Source organism: Corvus hawaiiensis, chromosome 28, assembly GCF_020740725.1.
Source record: "Corvus hawaiiensis isolate bCorHaw1 chromosome 28, bCorHaw1.pri.cur, whole genome shotgun sequence".
NCBI classification, from domain to species: domain Eukaryota; kingdom Metazoa; phylum Chordata; class Aves; order Passeriformes; family Corvidae; genus Corvus; species Corvus hawaiiensis.
In genome coordinates, this window is record NC_063240.1 from 4,746,425 (window position 1) to 4,764,351 (window position 17,927).

Here is a 17,927-nt window from a genome sequence, read left to right on the forward strand (position 1 = left end):
ACTGGTTTGCTGCCAGGTCCTTTCCTCAGTTCCCCTTCCCATCTCATGTTCATTCTAGGACAGACTCCAGCCAGGATAAGGTCCCTGTTTGTGCCAGCTGCCCTGGGAAATTCACATTGTTGAAGGGTGCCAGGAACTCCTCTCTGCTGAGTTCATGCCTCCTCATTCAAGTAGGCAAGTGAGCAGCTGGAAATAGGATGGTTTGGTGAGCCACAGCCACGCTCGGTGTCTTTGTGAAACGTGGTGGGCTCTGCCCTTGGCCATCCACTCCGGAGATGTGCTGGACACAGGAGGCTGCGTGTGGGGAGAGGAACAACTGGACCCGTGGCATGGAGTGGGACAGAGCTGGGGCTGCCCTTCCTGCCCAGGGCTGGAGGACGCTCTGTGTTCCCGTGTCCCCCGCTGGCATTCGGGGAGGGAGCTGAAAGGTAAAATCACGGGGGTAATTCCAGCAGCAGCAACCTCTTTTGCTCGGATCCAGTTTCAAATGGAGCTCCTGTGTGTCCCAAAGCCTGGGTTGGTTTGATTTCTCTGCAGCTCATAAACAAAGAGCTGTTCAGAGCATTTTCCTCTTGATCCTGGCGTGGATTTCAAACACCCTCATCCTTTGGGCCACTACCAGGCACGAGCGTGTGGCTGCTGCAGGGGATGGCTGAGCATCCTGCAGGTGACAACCTGGTGACAACCAGGTCTGGGCCGTGGCTACTGCCCTGCACTGTCCCATGCCCAGGGCAGCAGAGGGACCATCTCCTCTCGCTGCTGTGGGTGCCAAGGGTTAACTGCCGTTGTTTTCTCCCATCCAAACACAATTTAATCTCTGGGTTACAGGTTGTGCTGCTCCAGGGCTCATGCTAATCACTAATGGAGGGTGATCAAGACACGTGTGACACCCACCACTCCGGAGATGCCTGTGCCAGGTTTACCTGTGTCACTCTCCCGAGACACTGGAGCAGAGAGACTGCTTAAGGAAAACTGGCAATTTTCGGAAAGGAGTTTTGAAAAATGCTGCAAAACATCTCCTCAGTCTAACCTTTCCTTGAAACATGATCTGAAATGTTTCCAGCCTTTGAAAATAAACTTTCCTTAAAAAAAAACCCCTCAACTCTCCCAGTAAGGCAACACACACACATACAAAAAACAACCCTTTAAACTTTACATTTGGATTAAAATATGCAGATATATGTGCAGATATGTGATGTACACACAGAGAACATCAATGTGCCTGCGTAGAAGGGAGGCTTTTGGAGGGTTCGAACCTGGTATCCATCACTGCCTGCATCAGTGGATCTGCCCAGCGAACACGTGCAGCCAGGCAAAGGTAAAGGGGCAAGCGCTGGGGCTGGCTTGGCTCCTTGCTTGGGACTGAGAGGGTCTGGGGCCAGCTTGGCCACTGCCGGGCGACAGCCCCCAGTCCTGGCTGGGGAGGAGAGGCAGGGACACCAGGGGATGGATGGCACGGGGGCAAGAGGAGGAAGAGCCTCCAGTGCCCAGCACCTTGTCCCTGCCCTGGCCGCTGCCAGCATGCAGCACGTAAGTAACACAATGAATAAAAGATTAGGATGAAATGTGAGGCATTAAATATTTAACCTTGTGCCTGCCTGTGCAGTGCCCAGGTACAGCTGGGTCCTGCAATATTTAAAGGTTGCTCCTCGCTCGCTTTTACCACCCCCGAGTGCGGTGACTTCACAGCAGTCGCAGCTGGAGGGGTCGCAGGGGACCGGGCAGAGACCCTCCGTGGGTTCCCCTCCGGGACCACCGGGACCCTCTGTGGCAGAGCCGAGCGTTCCCCGGCCGGAGCAGCCCCACGGAGCCCGAGCCCGGCGGCTGCGGCAGCTCCGGGTCCGCCGGGCCCGCGGCCCTCCCGCCTCAGCCGCCGCCGCTCCGCCGCCCCACGTTACTTTGAGTGGCAGCCGGCAGCAGCCGCAAGGCCTCGTGGGCCGCGCAGTCTGCCTGCCCGGGCCGCCCGCGGCGGGAGCCCCGCCCGCCTGCAGCGCTGGGTCGGGCCCCGCGGCAGAACCGGGCCGGGCGGCTCCCCGAGCCCGCGGCGGCGGCAGGGACGGGACGGACCGGCCCCGGGCGCCGCCGCCGCGAGGGCGTAGCCAAGTGCTGACTACAACTCCCAGCGTGCCCCGCGGCGCCTCCCCGGAGGCTCCAGCGACCCGTTCACTTCTCATTGGTCGTCCCGCTCCCTGGCGTCACGAGCCCATGTGGGAACCGCGCAGGGCGATTGGCTGACGCTCCCGCAGCGGCAGCCAATGGCCGGTGCGAGCGCCGCCGCTGCGGGCTGTGGGGCCGGTTAAGGTGGAGCGGGCGGAGGGCACGGGACGGGAAAGCCTCGCCGCGCTCCGCCCCTCCCGGTGGGGCTGCCCCGGGCACACCAAGGGCTGGTCCCGAGGGACCCCGGCCCGCCCCGCGCCCAGGCCCGGCTGTGCTGCGCACCGGAGCCCGTTGGCCCTGGGGTCCCTAGCCCGGCGGGCGCTGTCCGGCTGCACCCGTTTGTGATGTCCGCCCCGCGTGCTGCCCCGCCGGCGGCCGGTGCCGCGTCCGCCCGCAGCGTCGGAGGCGGTGGCAGCCCCCGGCGTCGCTCCCCAGGGACCGGGATGCCCCGGGGTGCTCGGGGCCGCGCGCGCGAGTGGGACCGCGCTGGGGGACGCGCGCGTGGCTGGGCCCGGGGCGGGGGAAGCGCCCGGTGAGCCCCGGGCCGGAGCAGCCGTGCGGGCGGACGCCTCCCGAGCGGCTCCGTTCGGGCCAGGAGCAGCGGCTCCAGGGCCGGCGCCTTCCCCGGGGTTCCCCTTGATCTCCGGCACCGCCGTGCGAGCGTGGGGCCGCCGCGGGAGCTCCGGTGCTGCGCCCGCGCTGTCCCGAGCCCCGCGGGAACGCGCCTCCTTAAGCGGGCGGCCGGGGCGCGCGGGGCCGGGCGGCCGCTCCCCCCCCCCCACCGGGGCCGCCCCAGCCCCGCCCCGGCCCCGCCGGGGGCGAGCGGAGACCCCGGGACCGCCGCCCGCGCCCCGGCGGAGCCGCTCGGCGAGAGCCCGGATCCGCGGCCCGGCCGCCGAGGCGAGGGACCCCCGTGCCCTGGCGGGGGCAGCCCCCGCGGGAGGGGCGGGGAGCAGCGCCCCGGGAGCGGGGGGGGGCCGGGCCGGGCGCCCGGGGCGCTCAGGATGTTCCCGCAGGGACGGCACCCGGTAAGTGCCGCGGGGGCGGCGGGGCCGGGCCGGGCCGGGCCGGGGGGCCGAGCCGCAGCCTCCAGCCGGGCTGTCTCTCCGCAGCCCCCGCTCCAGCCCGGGCAGCCCTTCAAGTTCTCGGTGCTGGAAATCTGCGACCGCATCAAGGAGGAATTTCAGTTCCTGCAGGCGCAGTACCACAGGTGGGGCGGGGGGTGATGGGGGTCGGGCTGGGCTGCGGGCAGAGGGAGCGCCCGGGGCAGAGGTGTGATGGGACATGGGAGGCAGGAGCGCTCGAGCAGCGGGGAAAGCGGGGAAGGAGGAGGTGGAGAAAAGGTGCCTGGTGAGGGGAGCGCCTGCGGAGGAAGGGGAAAGGGGTTTGGGCTGAGGGGCAGCGTGAAACCGTCAGTTGGGGCGCCAGGTCTTGAGCGGGAGTTCCAAGGGGAAGATCAGCGCGTTTCCTTTGGCTGAGCGGGGTGTAGGGGCAGGGAGGGGACAGAGCTCTGGGTGGGTGCTACAGGTGTGTGCACAGCACAGCCGTGGGGTGCAGGTGCCCCAGAGAGGGTGTGTGACACCCCTGCAGCCCCATAAGCCCGCAGGGGCAGGCGGGAGATGTGCTGAGCTTGCCGAGGTTCCAGGGATGGGGACTGGCGGGATGGGGCAGGAGATGCAGGTCCGTGAATGAAAGCCCTGGCTCCCCTTTGCAGCCTGAAGCTGGAATGCGAGAAGCTGGTGAGCGAGAAGACAGAGATGCAGAGACATTATGTCATGGTGAGCTGCCCCCTGCCTCCCCCAAGGTGCGGCCCCGCTGGGCTGCTGCCCTCGGAGAGATCCGGGTGCTGGGGCTCCTCTCAGCCACTCGCCCGAAGGGGCCACTGCCCTGCCCACTGCTGACCTTGGGGCCGGGGAGATGTGAGGGAGGAAGGAGTTAATCACCATTCCTAGCAACGCTGGCTCTTTTGCTGCTGTCTCAGTGCTCAGTGCTGCCTGAGCCTGGGAATCCTGCCATAGGTTTTGTCTCTTTTATTTTGGGTTGGTTTTTTTTTTTTTTTTACCCTTTTTCTATTTGGCCATATAAAGGAGTTCCCCACTCCTCCCTGTCTCTCTCCCAAGGGGTGAGTACTTATGAGCTGGTGCTTCAAGGCTCCTGGTTTGGGTGGAAGGGGAAGAAGCAGGGCAGGAGCCCTCCACAGTTGCCAGTGAGGGGTTAACAGCCCCCAAGACAGACTGACCTGGGCACCAGCCAGAGCCTGCCAGGAGGAGGGGAGTTGCTGAGAGCAAGGAAAGAGTTTGGGGACAGCAGAGCAGTTCCCTCTCCTTTAGCATCTGACCTTACTGCCTCCTCTGGGGAAAGGGGGAACCCAAATGATGCCATCTAAGAGGCAAAAAGATGTGAACTTGGGCAACCCCCATCCTGGGGGTGAAGGCAGCCCTGTCTGTGAGGCCGGGGTGTTGCTGTTGTGGAGCATTTCCTCTCACCCATCAGTTGGGATCCCTCCCCAGAAGTGGATTGCTACCTTTGGAATAGGCTTTGCTGGGGAAAAGCAGGTCCTCTGGTCCCCTTTTCTCCCCAGGTGTGAGGGGTTGGGGTCAGCACCCCTGGCAGAGTCACTGGTGGCTGGGGAAGGGTGTAACCTGTTGTCATCTTTGCTCTGCACAGGCTGAGTGGGTGGGCAGCTGTGCCAGGGCATGAAAACAGGTTCCAAGTAGGGTGGGACAGGCCAGGCTAAGCCAGGATGGGTTCTGGGGGGCAGCAGGACTGGCTTTCCCCTGGCTTAACCCAGTGCAGAAATTGCAGGTGTTAACATCCTGTGGCTGCTCCCTACCTTGTCCTGGGCTCCTGGCATGGGGGCTCAGCCATTCCTCGTGGGCTGGAGTGAGCCAAGTCCCAGGCTGGTCCTGGGCCGGTTGCTCTGGACAGCTCCTAACCAGGCTGTGTTGTGGTTTTCCTCTCAGTACTACGAGATGTCCTACGGCCTGAACATTGAAATGCACAAGCAGGTAAGTGCAGTGGGGGCCGGGCCAGCAGCAGGGGAGGGTGGGGAAGAGGCTGAGGTTGGAGACTTTGTTGGAAAATTATCTCCCTGGAGCCCGTGCAGCTCTACTGGCATGGGAGGTGTGACAGCTCTGTACGAGGGACTGGCTTGCAAAGGGATCCAGCAGTTGTCAGGATGTGTTATTGCGTTCCTCATCCCTGCCATCCCAAAGATGAACCACTCAGAGCCCTGCTGTGAGGCCTGGTGCCTCCCTGCAGTGCTTCCCTGGGGCCCCAGCTGAAGGAGGGATGTGGAGGAAACAGCAGGAGCTAGAGAGCAGAGGCAAATGGATTGTCTTTCTTTTCTTTTTTTCTTAATCTCCTTTTCCTTTCCCAAAGCCAGAGGAGTGTTTTCACCCTTCCCTGGTTCCCCTTTTGTTCCAGCGTTAATTTGCTTTCCCTCTTCAGATTTATCAATCTAGTCATCATGGGCTCTCTGCCAGGGAAATTAGTTTGGACCAATGCCTGACAAAGTGGCAAGTCAACTGCCATATCCCTCCAGCTGGCTCAGCCCCTCCGAGTTTGCTCCTTTTGTTAGCAGGGAGTGTGGTGGAGACCACGAGCACATTCCTGCCACCCTTATGTGCTCCAAGATCCAGTGGGACTGGGACCCAGGGGTGGCCCGAGCCACGTGGGGCCAGAGACTGTGCCCACGAGGTGATAGAGGTGATGGCCAAGTGGTTGAGCAGTGGGAGCCTGGGCAGGAGAGGGCTGGAGGAGGGGGGTCTCTGGCTCTGTGGGCATGGTGGCAGTGGCTGAGGGAGCAGCTGGGACCTGCAGGTGAGCCCAGGGTGCTGGTGGGTGTGGGGCACAGCAGCCTCCGAGCACAGCAGGTAAATGTTCCCTTTGTTCTCCCTTGGCTCCGAGCCTGGTTTGACCTCTGCAACACCGGCAGGGATTGTCAGAAACCTGAGATGATAAAACCCTTCAGAGCAGCCAGTCCCAGGGTGGATTTGCAGCAGGGGAGGAATCCAGTTTTCCCCAGGAGATGTTGGTTTTCTCTTGGAGAGGCTGGGCTGGGAGTCGCAGTCCCTTTCCTCAGAAGTGCTGCTTGCCCTGGTGGGAACGCGGCCGGGCTGTGGGTTTGTCTGCAACCAGAGAGCCTCTCCTCAGAGGATGCACCGGGTTTTCTGCATTCCCTTGTGGGCAGGGGCAGGTCCGGGGGTGCTTTGTGCCTCTGAAGGAGCAGGGGGAGCTGTCCCAAGGCTTGATGGGGATGGGAGTGGAGTCCCTGTTCCGAGTCAGGGCAGGTACCACCTTGCAGGATTTGCTGGTGCGATGCCAAGAGGGCTGGATCTGTGGGAGTTCTGCATCCTGCTTGCTCTGTCCTGGCTTTGAGTTGGATGTTTGGGAAGGGAAGGCGCAGGCAGGGCCCGCTGCCAGCGCCTGTGGCTTGGCTCCCCTCCGTCCCTGCCCGCTGGCCACGGCAGCCCGCAAAGCCAGGATGGGTTTGGGCTGAGCAAAGCCAGCTGGGCTGCGAAAGGACTGACAGCTTGGAGCTTGCCTTGGCCCGGATCCACGGAGGGATTTAGGCGTGGGTTCCCTCCCATGTGCCTGGCGGCCTAAGGGGGTCCAGCAGCCCTGGGCAGAGCCCTCCCTTGGCAGCAGCTCGGGAAATCCCAGCAGGGATGCAGAGGCAGCAGGAGAATTTCAGCCAAGAGGGCGTGGGTGGGGAGAGTTTAAATCCTCTGCCGAGGCTGTGTGTTTGCAGGATGCTTGGCTGCTGGAGGGGGACAGGATGGGGCTCAGAGCCCTCCATCCCTGATGATACCTGCTTCCTCTTTCAGGCAGAGATTGTCAAGAGACTGAGTGCCATTTGTGCCCAGATTATCCCCCTCCTGACGCAGGAGGTAAGGAGGAGGCAGGGGATGTGCATCAGATTGCTCTGGCTTCTTGGGAAGAGGCGAATCAAAGTCCAGCCTGAGCAATGGGAGGTTTTGGGGAAGAAAACCTCCATGCCTGGGCTGGAGGGGTGGGAGAAGGGGCTGTGCAGGGGTGGGTGGGGCAATGTGGAGCCAAGTGCTCCTTCCAGCCAGGAGCACGGTGTGACCACCCCCATGCTCTTCCTCCCCAGCACCAGCAGCAGGTCCTGCAGGCGGTGGAACGGGCCAAGCAGGTGACCATGGGGGAGCTCAGCAGCATTGTCGGGGTGAGTTGCACTGCCTGGCTCTTGGCAAAGACTCTTTCCTGCCTGAGGGTTCGGGCCCTGCAGTGATGAGGGAAGTCAGGGTTTCTACTAATGTGATAAGCCCATTGTGGTGAAGGGATTTGCCACGGTGTCCTGAAGGTGTTGGATGCCCTGTGGGATACCCCTTGAGCAGAGTGGGGCAGAGCCATGGCTCTGCCATGTGTTGGGGTCCTGTCTGCAGCAGCGAGGGACTCGCAGGTGGAAGGGGCAAAGGAGAAAAACAAAGTCCAGAGAGAGAATAAAAGCAGGCTGTGCTGTGCTGAGCCTGCTTGACCCTCAGAGCCCAGACAGCCCATGGGTGGAAGGGGCAGGGATGTGACCCAGGCTGTGCAGCCCCGACAGCACCTCTCCCTCCTCCTCGTCCCTGTCTCATCCCATCGCGCTTCGCATCGCAGCCCGTGCGCGAGGGGAGGGCCCGGGCATGGCTGCAGCCACCTCCTCCACATCCAGGACCATTTGCTCTTTCTCTTTCAGCAGCAGCAGCTTCAGCACCTCTCGCACCACGCATCCCCCCTCCCGCTGACACCCCACCCCTCCAGCATGCAGCCCTCTAGCCTGAGTGGGGCCAGCGGCACCTCGGGGCTCCTGGCCCTCTCAGGGGCACTGATGGCACAGGCTCAGCTGGCCACCAAGGAGGACAGAGTGGCCCAGGATGGGGAGAACAGAGGTAAGGGGAAGAAGCACAGCTGGGTTAACCCTTTAAAGGCTGGCTGAGTCAGTGCTGGGCAGCATGTGCAGGGATCCTGCTGCCTGCTCTGCCTCTTTCCTGAGGCTGCTGGCTGCTGCATCCCTGGGGATGGCAAATCCAGCTCATGAAGCGCCTGCAGCCTCAGGAGGCTGGCTCTGTTTCTGACCCGGGAACTGCTGTTCTGCAGTGATGGTGTGTGGCTGTGTGTGCAGCCCTGGCTCTGGGCAAGCGTTTGTGCACACACAGGTCTCTCCGCTCCAGTGCGTGAGGGTCCCCTCCTTTGTGAGGCACCACAAAGAAACCCTCTCTTTTTACACCAGGGTTTACACCAAGTAGAGATCTGATCCCTCAAGCCGAGACTTTTAGGGAAAATACTGTTGCAAGCCCCTGATAGAAACTGTGACAGCCACAGGCCTGGGGCAAGGGGTTTAGAAAGCAGAGCCTCATTGTGTGTGTTGTGCCGTGTAAATTACACTAATTCCTAGTCCATATGGGTGCCTCCTCCTGTCAGGATCACAGAGTGCCTTAAAAACATCATCAATATTTAATCATTGTTAAATCAGTGCTCTGAATGCTACTGGCAGGCGTGGGCCAAATTAGTAACGCTGCCCAGCTTTGCCTGTGGCCTGTTGCTGCTGAAGGGCTGCACAAAGGAGAAGCTGCTCTGAGCTCAAGTCACCTTTTCAGAGCACAGGCATCGAGTGGTTGTGCTGAGAGGAGGCTGGAACAAGGAGAGAGGCTCTGGGCAGCTCGATGGGCTAGAAACAGGCAGCCAAATTTAGCAGGAGAGATGCTTCTCTGCAGACTCCCCTGGGGAAGGTGCTGACTGAAGTGCTGTTGGGTCAGGACCCAAGAGCAGCAGCAAAGCCGGGCACTGGGTGGGGTTTGCTGCAGGCTCTCATGGTCTGGTTTGGCTTTAAGATTCCAAAGAAGTGGTGAAAAGAGCAGCAGGAAAGCATCGGTGGCAGCTCTGCCCCCCTGCACACAGCTGTCTGCAGTTCAAATCCTGTCCGTGTTTCTTTAAGGATGGCTTCCACAAAGGAGGAAAACAAAGTCCAGAGAGAGAATAAAAGCAGGCTGTGCTGTGCTGAGCCTGCTTTACCCTCAGAGCCCGGTCAACCTGTGCCTCTAGCCAGAACTTTTCTCAGTCCGGGTGTCTGGCTGTGGTGAGGGCCATTCCTTATTAAAAAAGAAAAAAAAAAAAACAAAAGAAAGGCGAAATGCTCCATCTGTCTGGGGTTAATGCTCGGTGCTCTGCCATAGTTAGCCAGAGCTGGTGTGAGTCAAACTGAGCCAGGGGTGCAGGGCTGATGGCAAGCATCTGGTCCCCCTCCAGACCACAGCCTTGGAGCAGTGCCTACGAGAATCCCTCAGCTTCCCATCCCTGCCTGCCTCTTTTTGCCAGCAGGGACCTGGACTCATTCTCTCCAAATGCTGGTGGATCTTTAGGAGCAAAAATCAACCAGGAAGGGTTGCTAAACCCCAGCCCACAACCCTGTGCTTGGATTTGCAATAAATGCCTGGCACTTCTTCCCTGGGCTCAGGGAAGTGGACCTGCTTTGCTGTGCATGCACCAAAGCCTCAGAGGGTTTCCAAGCAGGGCTTTTAGGCATGGCTTCCTAAGGAAATAGGATGGGTGTGATCCAGGGGATCTCAGCTGGCTTGCCAGCTCGTCCCCTCCCCCGGTGGCTTTGGACCTGTTGTCATGTCTAGGGAAGAGATTCCAAAGCTGGGATAATTTCTTGGAAGGAGGTGGGTGGATAGAGATTCCCCTGCTTCCCTGAGGAGCACCAAAGTGCTGACCTCCCGTTAGACACCAGAGAATCTGCACTTCAGGTGGGCAAAGTGGGAAATCAGGTGTGATTTTTTGTTTGTTTGTTTTCTAAGCCTGTGTCCCGCTGTTTCCTGCCTTGCCCTGCTGTGCCCCTCTCTCCTTCCTGCCTGGGTACGTGGGGCACAGCCTTGGCATTAACTACCTCTTCCTCTCCTCCCCTCTGCTCTGACACGGACCTGGGATGCTCTCCCTGCTGCTGCCTGGCTCCAGAACACACCCCAAGCCGGGTAAGCTGTGGCAGGCATGTGGCCTCAGCTGGCCCTGATGGCATCTCCAGCGTGCTCCAAGCTGGCTCCTGGGAAGGGATGGGGGTGCTGGGTGAGCTTTCCTGGCCTGGGTGGGCTGTGTTTGCATCAGGGTTTTGTAACTGAAGGTTCTGGGCCACCTCAATTCAGTCTTTGCTGATGCAAGGAGCTAAAGATCAAGGGCTGCTCCCAAAATAACCAGCTCTGTCCTTTTCAAGGAGTTTCCAGTTAAAGAATCATTCTGAACAGGTCTCAGAGCTCTCAGCCCCTCTGCAGTCCTTGGCTGCCCCCTCCCTTTTAGGATCCCCCCAGTCCCAGAGCTGTGACTCTCTTCCCAGGCTCCGCAGTAGCTCTGCAGTATCAGAGTACAGGCAGGAGAAAGAAGGGTTAATGAGCCTCTCAGCTGGGGAACTGTAGGCATTGATCTTGGGCTTGCAAGGTGGGAGAGGAGGAAGTAGAGAAGGTGTCTGTGATCCCATGACTACCCAGGCACCTCCTCCAGAGATCCTGGGGGGCAGGGATCACCTTTCTGCTGCCTGGTTCTGTGCCAGAACTGTGGATCTGACTGTGCTGGGAGCAATCAGGTGCAGGGAGCCCTGGGATGGGGCATCTCCATCACTTTCTGGCTGCCCTGTGATGAGTGTGGGGTTGCCAGGGGATGTGTGACACCCCTGCAGCTGCCAGCAGCCTCTGGGGGAGGGATGTTCTTCCTGCTTGGCCCCATTCTGCTTCCCAACCCTCGTGGCAGGGTTAAGGTGAAGTAAACACCTGTGAGGATTTTCTGCTCCACCCTGGCTCGTTGTCTCTGCAGGGGTGGATCTCTCTGGTAGTGCTGGGGATGTGCCTTGCTCAGATCCCCACGTTGGGGTTTTGGGGTCCTTCCCGCCAGGCGTGGAGATGCTTTGCTAGGATGGAGGTGGTCATGGAGCAGGGCCTGGCCCCACTGAGAGGTGAGGGGTAGCTGTCTGCCCTCACAGTGGCTCACACACCTTCTTCTCCCTCTCTGCCTCAGAGCATTTCTGCTTCCCCTCCCGAGAGCCTGCGGGACGAGGAGCGGACGGGGCTGAAGCGGAAGCGGGAGGAGAAGGACCTGCCTGGGCATTCTGTGAGTGCACCAAGGGGTGTGGCTGGGGAGCTCCTGCTGCAGAGGGCTGGTGTCTTGTGAGCAAGAACAAACCGAATTAAGAGCCCCATGGAGGCCCCTCAGCCTGAGGTTGGGTTGCTGCCAGCAGGACATGGCTGATGTTGGTCCATGGAGTGATGCACAGGAGAAAATGGGTCTCTCTGCTGTCTGAGGTCCTGGGGCAGAGCACAGAGCCTGGTCCAGCCTTGCCCTGTCCTGACTGAGCCCTTCTGGATTTCTCCCTCCTTGCAGGACAGCGATGGGGACAAGAGTGACTACAACCTGGTGGTGGATGAGGTAAGCCCTTGGAGCCTGGCAAGGGATCCTGCTCAAGCTGCAGTCATTAGGTTTAGGACTCTGGTTCCTCAGCTTTGGGGTTCTTTAGGCTTCAGCTCACTGCTGTTGGGCAGCAGTGGCCAGCCAGGACACGTGCCAGCCCTGCTCCAGTGTGTTGTGGCAGCCAAGACTGATTCCATTCCCACTGCTCTGGGAAGGCTGTGCCAGCCGGGGCTCAGCTTTGCCAGCCACAGGCTTGGCTCTGCTTCACAATCCCCTTTCAGCCCCGCTGCTGTAGCATCCCATATGGGGAGGCTGATAAGCTGGATGAGAGCTCCACGGAGCTGGGCTTGCTGCTGGCAGCTCCCGTGGCTGGAGGTGGCAGGAGCCTCGCAGCACACCCTGGCCCTGCCAGCCCAACGCCTCGAGCCCCGTCCTGCCTGGCCTGGCCCTCGAGCAGCCTCGACTTCAACACCTGTGGCTGTGTCTCAGTGCAGGGGATTCACTGAATTCCAGTCTTTTGCAATGGAACTGCCACGTGCTTCTGGTGCAACCTCCGCTGGCTGAGGCACACATGACAGAACTTCATCCCAGCCACCACTGTTCCTGGTAGAGATGATGTTTTCGGGGACGTACTTGTTCCCTTCCTAGAAGACAGAGGGGAGAGCAAGACATGAGGTCTTTTTTACTCGTGCCACTTCCTAAGAAAATACAAGCCCTGAAAGGAAGATCAGCAGGAATTTCTGCAGAAAATGACACTTACGAAAGCCACTCGTTGGTGTCATTATGGTGATAAAAAATCACAGACCTGGCTGAATGGTTAATAGGGAGTGCAAGAGCCGAGCGGTGGCCTCTGAAATGGCAGCCCTGTCTCAGCTCCTCATGTGGGCTGATCCTCATCCCTCCTTGTGAAGGCATCCATGGCCACCAGCGTCCTCTGAACCTGCTGTCACCTCTCATTTTGTCCAAAGAGAAAAATCGAGGCCGTTTCTTATCCAGGAGGGCAGAACGGAGTCCTCTGAGCAGATGCTCCTCATTGAGGCCGAGGGGACCGATGGTGGTCCTGGGTGGCTCCCCAGGGCCCCTATCATGCACAGAGGGGTTCCTGCTTTCCACAGCGCTGTTCTCCCCCCAGGACCCGCCCTCGGAGCCCGGCAGCCCTGGCCGCTCGCCCAGCCGCCGCCTGGCTCCGTCCCGCCGGGAGCTGCCCGAGAGCCCGGCGTCCATCGGCTCCAGCGGCAGCACCGCGCCCCTGCAGCCCAAGGACCAGAGCCCGGTAGGAAATCCCTGGGCAGCCTGGGCTGGGGGTGGCATGTGTGGCCCCGAATTTCTCTCTGTGGCCAGCCCGCCGCAGCGCAAAGCGGGCGAAGAAAAGCCGGTGGTTTGTGTGCGCTGCCACCGCCCACCCTGGGGACAGAGGGCCGTGCCCTCGGGGTGGGACAGGCTCTGCAGTGCTCTCCACCCGCCTGCCTGCAGGATTCCCCAGAGCTGCTCGTAGCAATTGATTTTTCCTTCTTCTTTTTTTTTTTTTTTTTTATTTTCCTTCTCAGTGTTTTTTTTTCCTCTCCTTCCTTGCCAAGCACCAGTCCAGCGCTCAGATTGAAACATCAGCATGTGGGAAGGGGGAGGGATGTTTCTGCCACTCCTTGGCCTCCCAGCCACCGCAGGGACCAAGCGATACGTTCCCCCATCTGGGGTCAGGAGCCAGCTGGGGGCTGCGGGCAGCAGCGAGCAGCAGCTCCCCGGCACAATCGGATTAGAGCAGACAAAGCGCCCAGAGCAATCTGCCAGCACAGCACGTAGCTTTTCTCTGTTATTAATTTTTTTTTTTTTTCTTTCCTTTGCTGGTGTCGACAAAATCCCCAGACAGAAAAAGCAGAAGAAATAGGAGAGGCAAGGAAAAAAGCAAGGAATGAAGTAGCTGTGGGGATTGGAGAGGCTAATTCATGCCAGGCATCCTCCTGGTCCCAGGCTGGGGATGGGGGTGCCCCTACATGCTCGAGAGAGCAGCAGATGTGTTTGTGGGGTCTCGTGCTGGTGGGCACTGCAGGGTTGGGGCACTTTGGGGTGACTTGGAGCTTGCATGGGGTATTTGCACCTGTGGGGAGAGTGGGGCTGTGTGAGGGGCAAAGGCGAGGGGTCCTGGATGGCCAGACCCTGTCCAGCTCCATCCAGGAGCTCCTTCCACCCTGCAGAGTGTGGAGGCTGCTGACCCACCTGGTGCTGGGAGGGCTGTCCCAGGCCCTGGTCCCATTGCTGAAGCTGCTTTTTTCCTCTGCACAGACCGACTCCGTGGCCAGCGCTCCCACCTCCAAGCCCTCCTCTTCCTCACCACCCCGTGACTCCCTCACGCCTGGCCCCGGGCCCAGCTCGGCCATCCCGCTCCGGCCACCCCCGGCCAAGGCCCCCACCACCGACACCGTCAGTGAGTGTCCGAGGACAGCGCCGAGGTCCCGCTCCGCGGTGACAGTGCCGTGGGGCTGGGATGGAGGGACGCAGGACACAGTCTGCCACCAACAGAGCTGGCGGGGCCATTTTGCTCCACAAAATCAGCCCTATCAACCATGGCCAACAGGAGCATTGCCACATACCAGACTGCCTGGTGGGCTCAGACCTGCCGAGGGTGGTGGTCGGGGTGGGGGCAGGGGTTTTATCTGTTTTTCTCTGATGAGTTGTCATTTTGGTGGGGCTGCATGAAGCTGGCAGCTTCAGAGCTTGGCTGTGGGGGCCAGAGGGGGTGGCTGTGCAGTCACCAGGTGCCCCTCTCCCCCGGGTGACGCTCGCTCGCGCCCGTGGGCCAGGGCCAAGACGCGGGTCTCTCCTCGTGCAGCTCTCCGCAGCCCTCTGAGCTCCTCCAGCCCCTACACGTCCTCCTTGGGGATGGTGCCCCACGCCGCCCTCAGCGGGGAGCTCCCATCCCCCGGCCTCTACATGGGTATCCACCTCTCGCCCCAGGTCAGCAGCGCGGTGCTCTATGGCCGCTCCCCCATGGTAAGTGACCGAGGGAGAGGCTGGGTCTGCTGCCGTGTGCTGGCTCTGCTCCCTGTCCCCTGGGCCTGCGCTGTCCCTGTGCAACATCTGGGGCTTGAGCTGGGGGGTGCAGCCATAGGAAGGGCTCCCTTCCAGAGGTGGATGGGTCGTGAGGCTGGTGGAGGCTTCAGTGCGCTCAGAGAAGCCTCTACTGGTTCCACTGGTGTGTAACTGTGTCTGTGGGAACCCATTTGGGCCTTTGTCACTTGCATGTGAGGACACGGCAAGCAGGGAGCATAGAGCCAGGCTGGCCTGGTCCCAGCACGTGCAGGGAAAGGCCTGAGCCCAGCTTTGGTGTCCTCTGCTCCGCTCCTCATGTGGCCTTTGCTTTGTGCAGGTGGCGTTTGAGTCGCACCCTCATCTGAGGGCTTCCACCCTCTCCTCTTCACTCTCCACCGTCCCTGGAGGGAAGCCGTAAGTGGCTGCACATGCTGGGGCTGTGAGGAGGGTGGGCAGCAAGGAGCTGAGCCAGGTGCTGAGAGCATCTCCCTCCCAAGGGCTCACCCAGGGCAGGGCAGGGCTGAGGGGGAGCTGCTCTCCACTCCAGCATCCAGCACTGCCATTTCATTCCTGGCAGCTTGCAGTAACAAGGAGCTGGGTAATTAAACCCCTCATTAGCCAGAGCACAACGGGCACCTTCCACCTTGGCTAAGGGAGCGTGGCTCAGGGAGAGGTCACCTCCTGCCCTCGGGCATCACACAGGGGTTGTTCAGGCCTCTCTTCTGCTCCTTTCCAGTTCCTACTCCTTCCATGTCCTCTGACTCCAAACCGCGCTGCCTGTGTCAGACCCGCTGGGACCCGCGTGGCACCGGCCACTGTCCACACAGGATTCTGGGCTGGTTCTCACTGCTCTGCTCCCTTCCAGTGCCTACTCCTTCCACGTCAGCGCCGATGGGCAGATGCAGCCGGTGCCTTTCCCCCCCGACGCCCTCATCGGCTCCGGCATCCCCCGGCACGCGCGGCAGCTGCACACCCTGACCCACGGCGAGGTGGTCTGTGCTGTCACCATCAGCAACTCCACGCGACACGTCTACACCGGGGGCAAGGGCTGTGTCAAGGTGTGGGACGTGGGGCAGCCGGGCACCAAGACGGCCGTGGCTCAGCTGGACTGCCTGGTGAGGAGGAGGAGGAGGAGGAGGAGCAGGAGGAGCAGAAAGGCCTCAGGGGTGGGGCTGGGAAGGGGAAGGTGCCCCTGTTCCAGTGGAGGGGACAGAGGGGCCTTTCACGTGTGCAGTGAGAGAAAGAGATGCGTCTCCTGCGAGCCCCTGTGTGCTCATGCTCACCTCCTTCTTGCCTTGCCCTGTGCCCTGTCACCCCCGTTCAGAACCGTGATAACTACATCCGTTCCTGCAAGCTGCTCCCCGACGGCCGCAGCCTGATCGTGGGGGGGGAGGCCAGCACCCTCTCCATCTGGGACCTGGCAGCGCCCACGCCCCGCATCAAGGCTGAGCTCACCTCCTCTGCCCCCGCCTGCTACGCCCTGGCCATCAGCCCTGATGCCAAAGTCTGCTTCTCCTGCTGCAGCGACGGCAACATCGTGGTGTGGGACCTGCAGAACCAGACGATGGTGAGGTGAGCCCGGGGTAGGGGCCATAGGGCAGGGACAGGGGGAGATGCTGGCTCTTGGGGGAGCTGGCTGCCCTGACAGCTGTGCCCTCGCCCTCTCCATCCCCCTCTTTCCCAGGCAGTTTCAAGGCCACACGGACGGTGCCAGCTGCATCGACATCTCTAACTATGGCACCAAGCTGTGGACAGGGGGGCTGGACAACACCGTGCGCTGCTGGGACCTGCGGGAGGGGCGGCAGCTGCAGCAGCACGACTTCAGCTCCCAGGTAAGGGCTGGGACCCTCTGGCAGCACCATGGGGCCAGGTGGGACCTGCTGAGCCACAGTGTGACCCTGTCTGTCCCCTCAGATCTTCTCCCTGGGGTACTGCCCGATGGGAGAGTGGCTGGCAGTGGGGATGGAGAGCAGCAACGTGGAGATCCTGCACGTCACCAAACCTGACAAGTACCAGCTGCACCTCCACGAGAGCTGTGTCCTCTCTCTCAAATTCGCCTCCTGTGGTAGGCAAGGGCTGGTTTTTCTGCCTGGGCTGTGGATGGGCTCAGATTGATCCTTTTGGTTTACTCCCCCTGTGCTCAGCTCCCCTGAATGGAATCCCAGATCTTGACCCACTTTGTCTCCTGTCCCAGGGAAGTGGTTCGTGAGCACGGGGAAGGACAACCTGCTCAATGCCTGGCGCGCGCCCTACGGAGCCAGCATCTTCCAGGTGTGGTGAGGCATTTGTGCAGTGCGATGATGGTGGCTCCAGGCACCAGCCCTGCTCTCACCTCCTGCCTCTCTTGCTCGCAGTCCAAGGAGTCCTCGTCAGTCCTGAGCTGTGACATCTCTGTCAATGACAAATTCATCGTTACGGGCTCTGGCGACAAGAAGGCCACGGTGTACGAGGTGGTTTACTGATTCCTGTCACCATCCCTGCGCCATCAGGAAAGGGGACACACCTTGCCCGAAGCCACCACACTCACATAGGCCTCCAGTTCTGGAACTGCCCTCCTGCAGCTCTACTTTCCTTCCTCCTCCTCTGCTTTCAGACACCGCACCAAGGCTCCAGCACCGTTGTCCTGCCCCAGTTCCTGCACGAGGCTGGAGGTGAGGGCTGGGTATAGCCTGGCATCCCCCAAGGCTGGGCTAGGCATCCTGGGCCCTGTCTGTCCCTCAGGCGCCTGCATGGGGAGCTGGACAAGCCTGAGAGCGTGTGTCTCCTGAATTACTGCTACTGATTTAATGGCACCCATTTTCTGCTGCAGAAACAGCTGTAAATTATCAGTAAAGAAATGTATTTAACTGTGTTTTCAATCCCTTACTAATAAAAAGGAACAAAAGAAGGGCTGGGCTGGTTCTGGGCATGGGCCTTTGCCAGCCAACGCTGCCAACTGTGCCGAGGGCTGGGCTCTGAAGGGTGTGTTGGGGGGCTGCTTTTGGCCAGCAGCACAGGGGAGGATGCTCCCAGCATGGCAGAGGAGTGGCTGCTCGCCTGCCGTGGCAGCTCCAGCTCCAGAACTGCTCCGTGGTGCCTGTGGTGAGCTGTGGCTGGAGGCTGGGCTGGGGCCAGGAGCCCAGAGCCGCTGCCACACCGCAGCCACCACCGTGCCGCTGCTGCTCCCCTGCCAGCCCCGGGGCTCCTGGGAGCAGCCCTGCTTGCCCACGGCAGTGCTGGCGGGCGGCCAGACCGATACGGCAGCGCTGAGTGCTCACATCTCATTTCCTTCAAAAACCACTTCCTCCGGTGCCGGCCTCTCCCCCCACACCCCACGGAACCCGAGGCTGCTCCACCAGCGGCAC

The 17,927-nt window shown here is 60.8% G+C and overlaps 1 protein-coding gene across 8 annotated transcripts; it reads left to right on the forward strand.

Moving 5' to 3' along the window:
• Nucleotides 1–3,029: 3,029 nt before the first annotated feature.
• Nucleotides 3,030–17,434, forward strand: TLE2 (TLE family member 2, transcriptional corepressor). 8 transcript variants are annotated; one of them, XM_048287589.1, is made up of 20 exons: nt 3,030–3,185; nt 3,270–3,367; nt 3,872–3,935; nt 5,121–5,165; nt 6,987–7,049; nt 7,274–7,348; nt 7,862–8,054; nt 10,084–10,136; nt 11,167–11,259; nt 11,530–11,574; nt 12,689–12,829; nt 13,837–13,978; nt 14,384–14,544; nt 14,921–14,997; nt 15,449–15,698; nt 15,908–16,155; nt 16,272–16,415; nt 16,498–16,652; nt 16,778–16,854; nt 16,938–17,434. In XM_048287589.1, the coding sequence occupies exons 1-20, from the start codon at nt 3,162–3,164 to the stop codon at nt 17,043–17,045; spliced, it is 2,256 nt and encodes a 751-aa protein (XP_048143546.1). In that variant the 5' UTR covers nt 3,030–3,161; the 3' UTR covers nt 17,046–17,434. The 8 variants fall into 8 exon arrangements, 7 of the variants coding, with proteins under 7 accessions (XP_048143546.1, XP_048143550.1, XP_048143547.1 ...); XM_048287593.1 differs by having other exon boundaries at nt 3,031–3,185; nt 16,268–16,415; nt 16,938–17,065; XR_007200147.1 differs by having other exon boundaries at nt 3,032–3,185; nt 16,498–16,648; nt 16,938–17,028.
• Nucleotides 17,435–17,927: the final 493 nt, after the last annotated feature.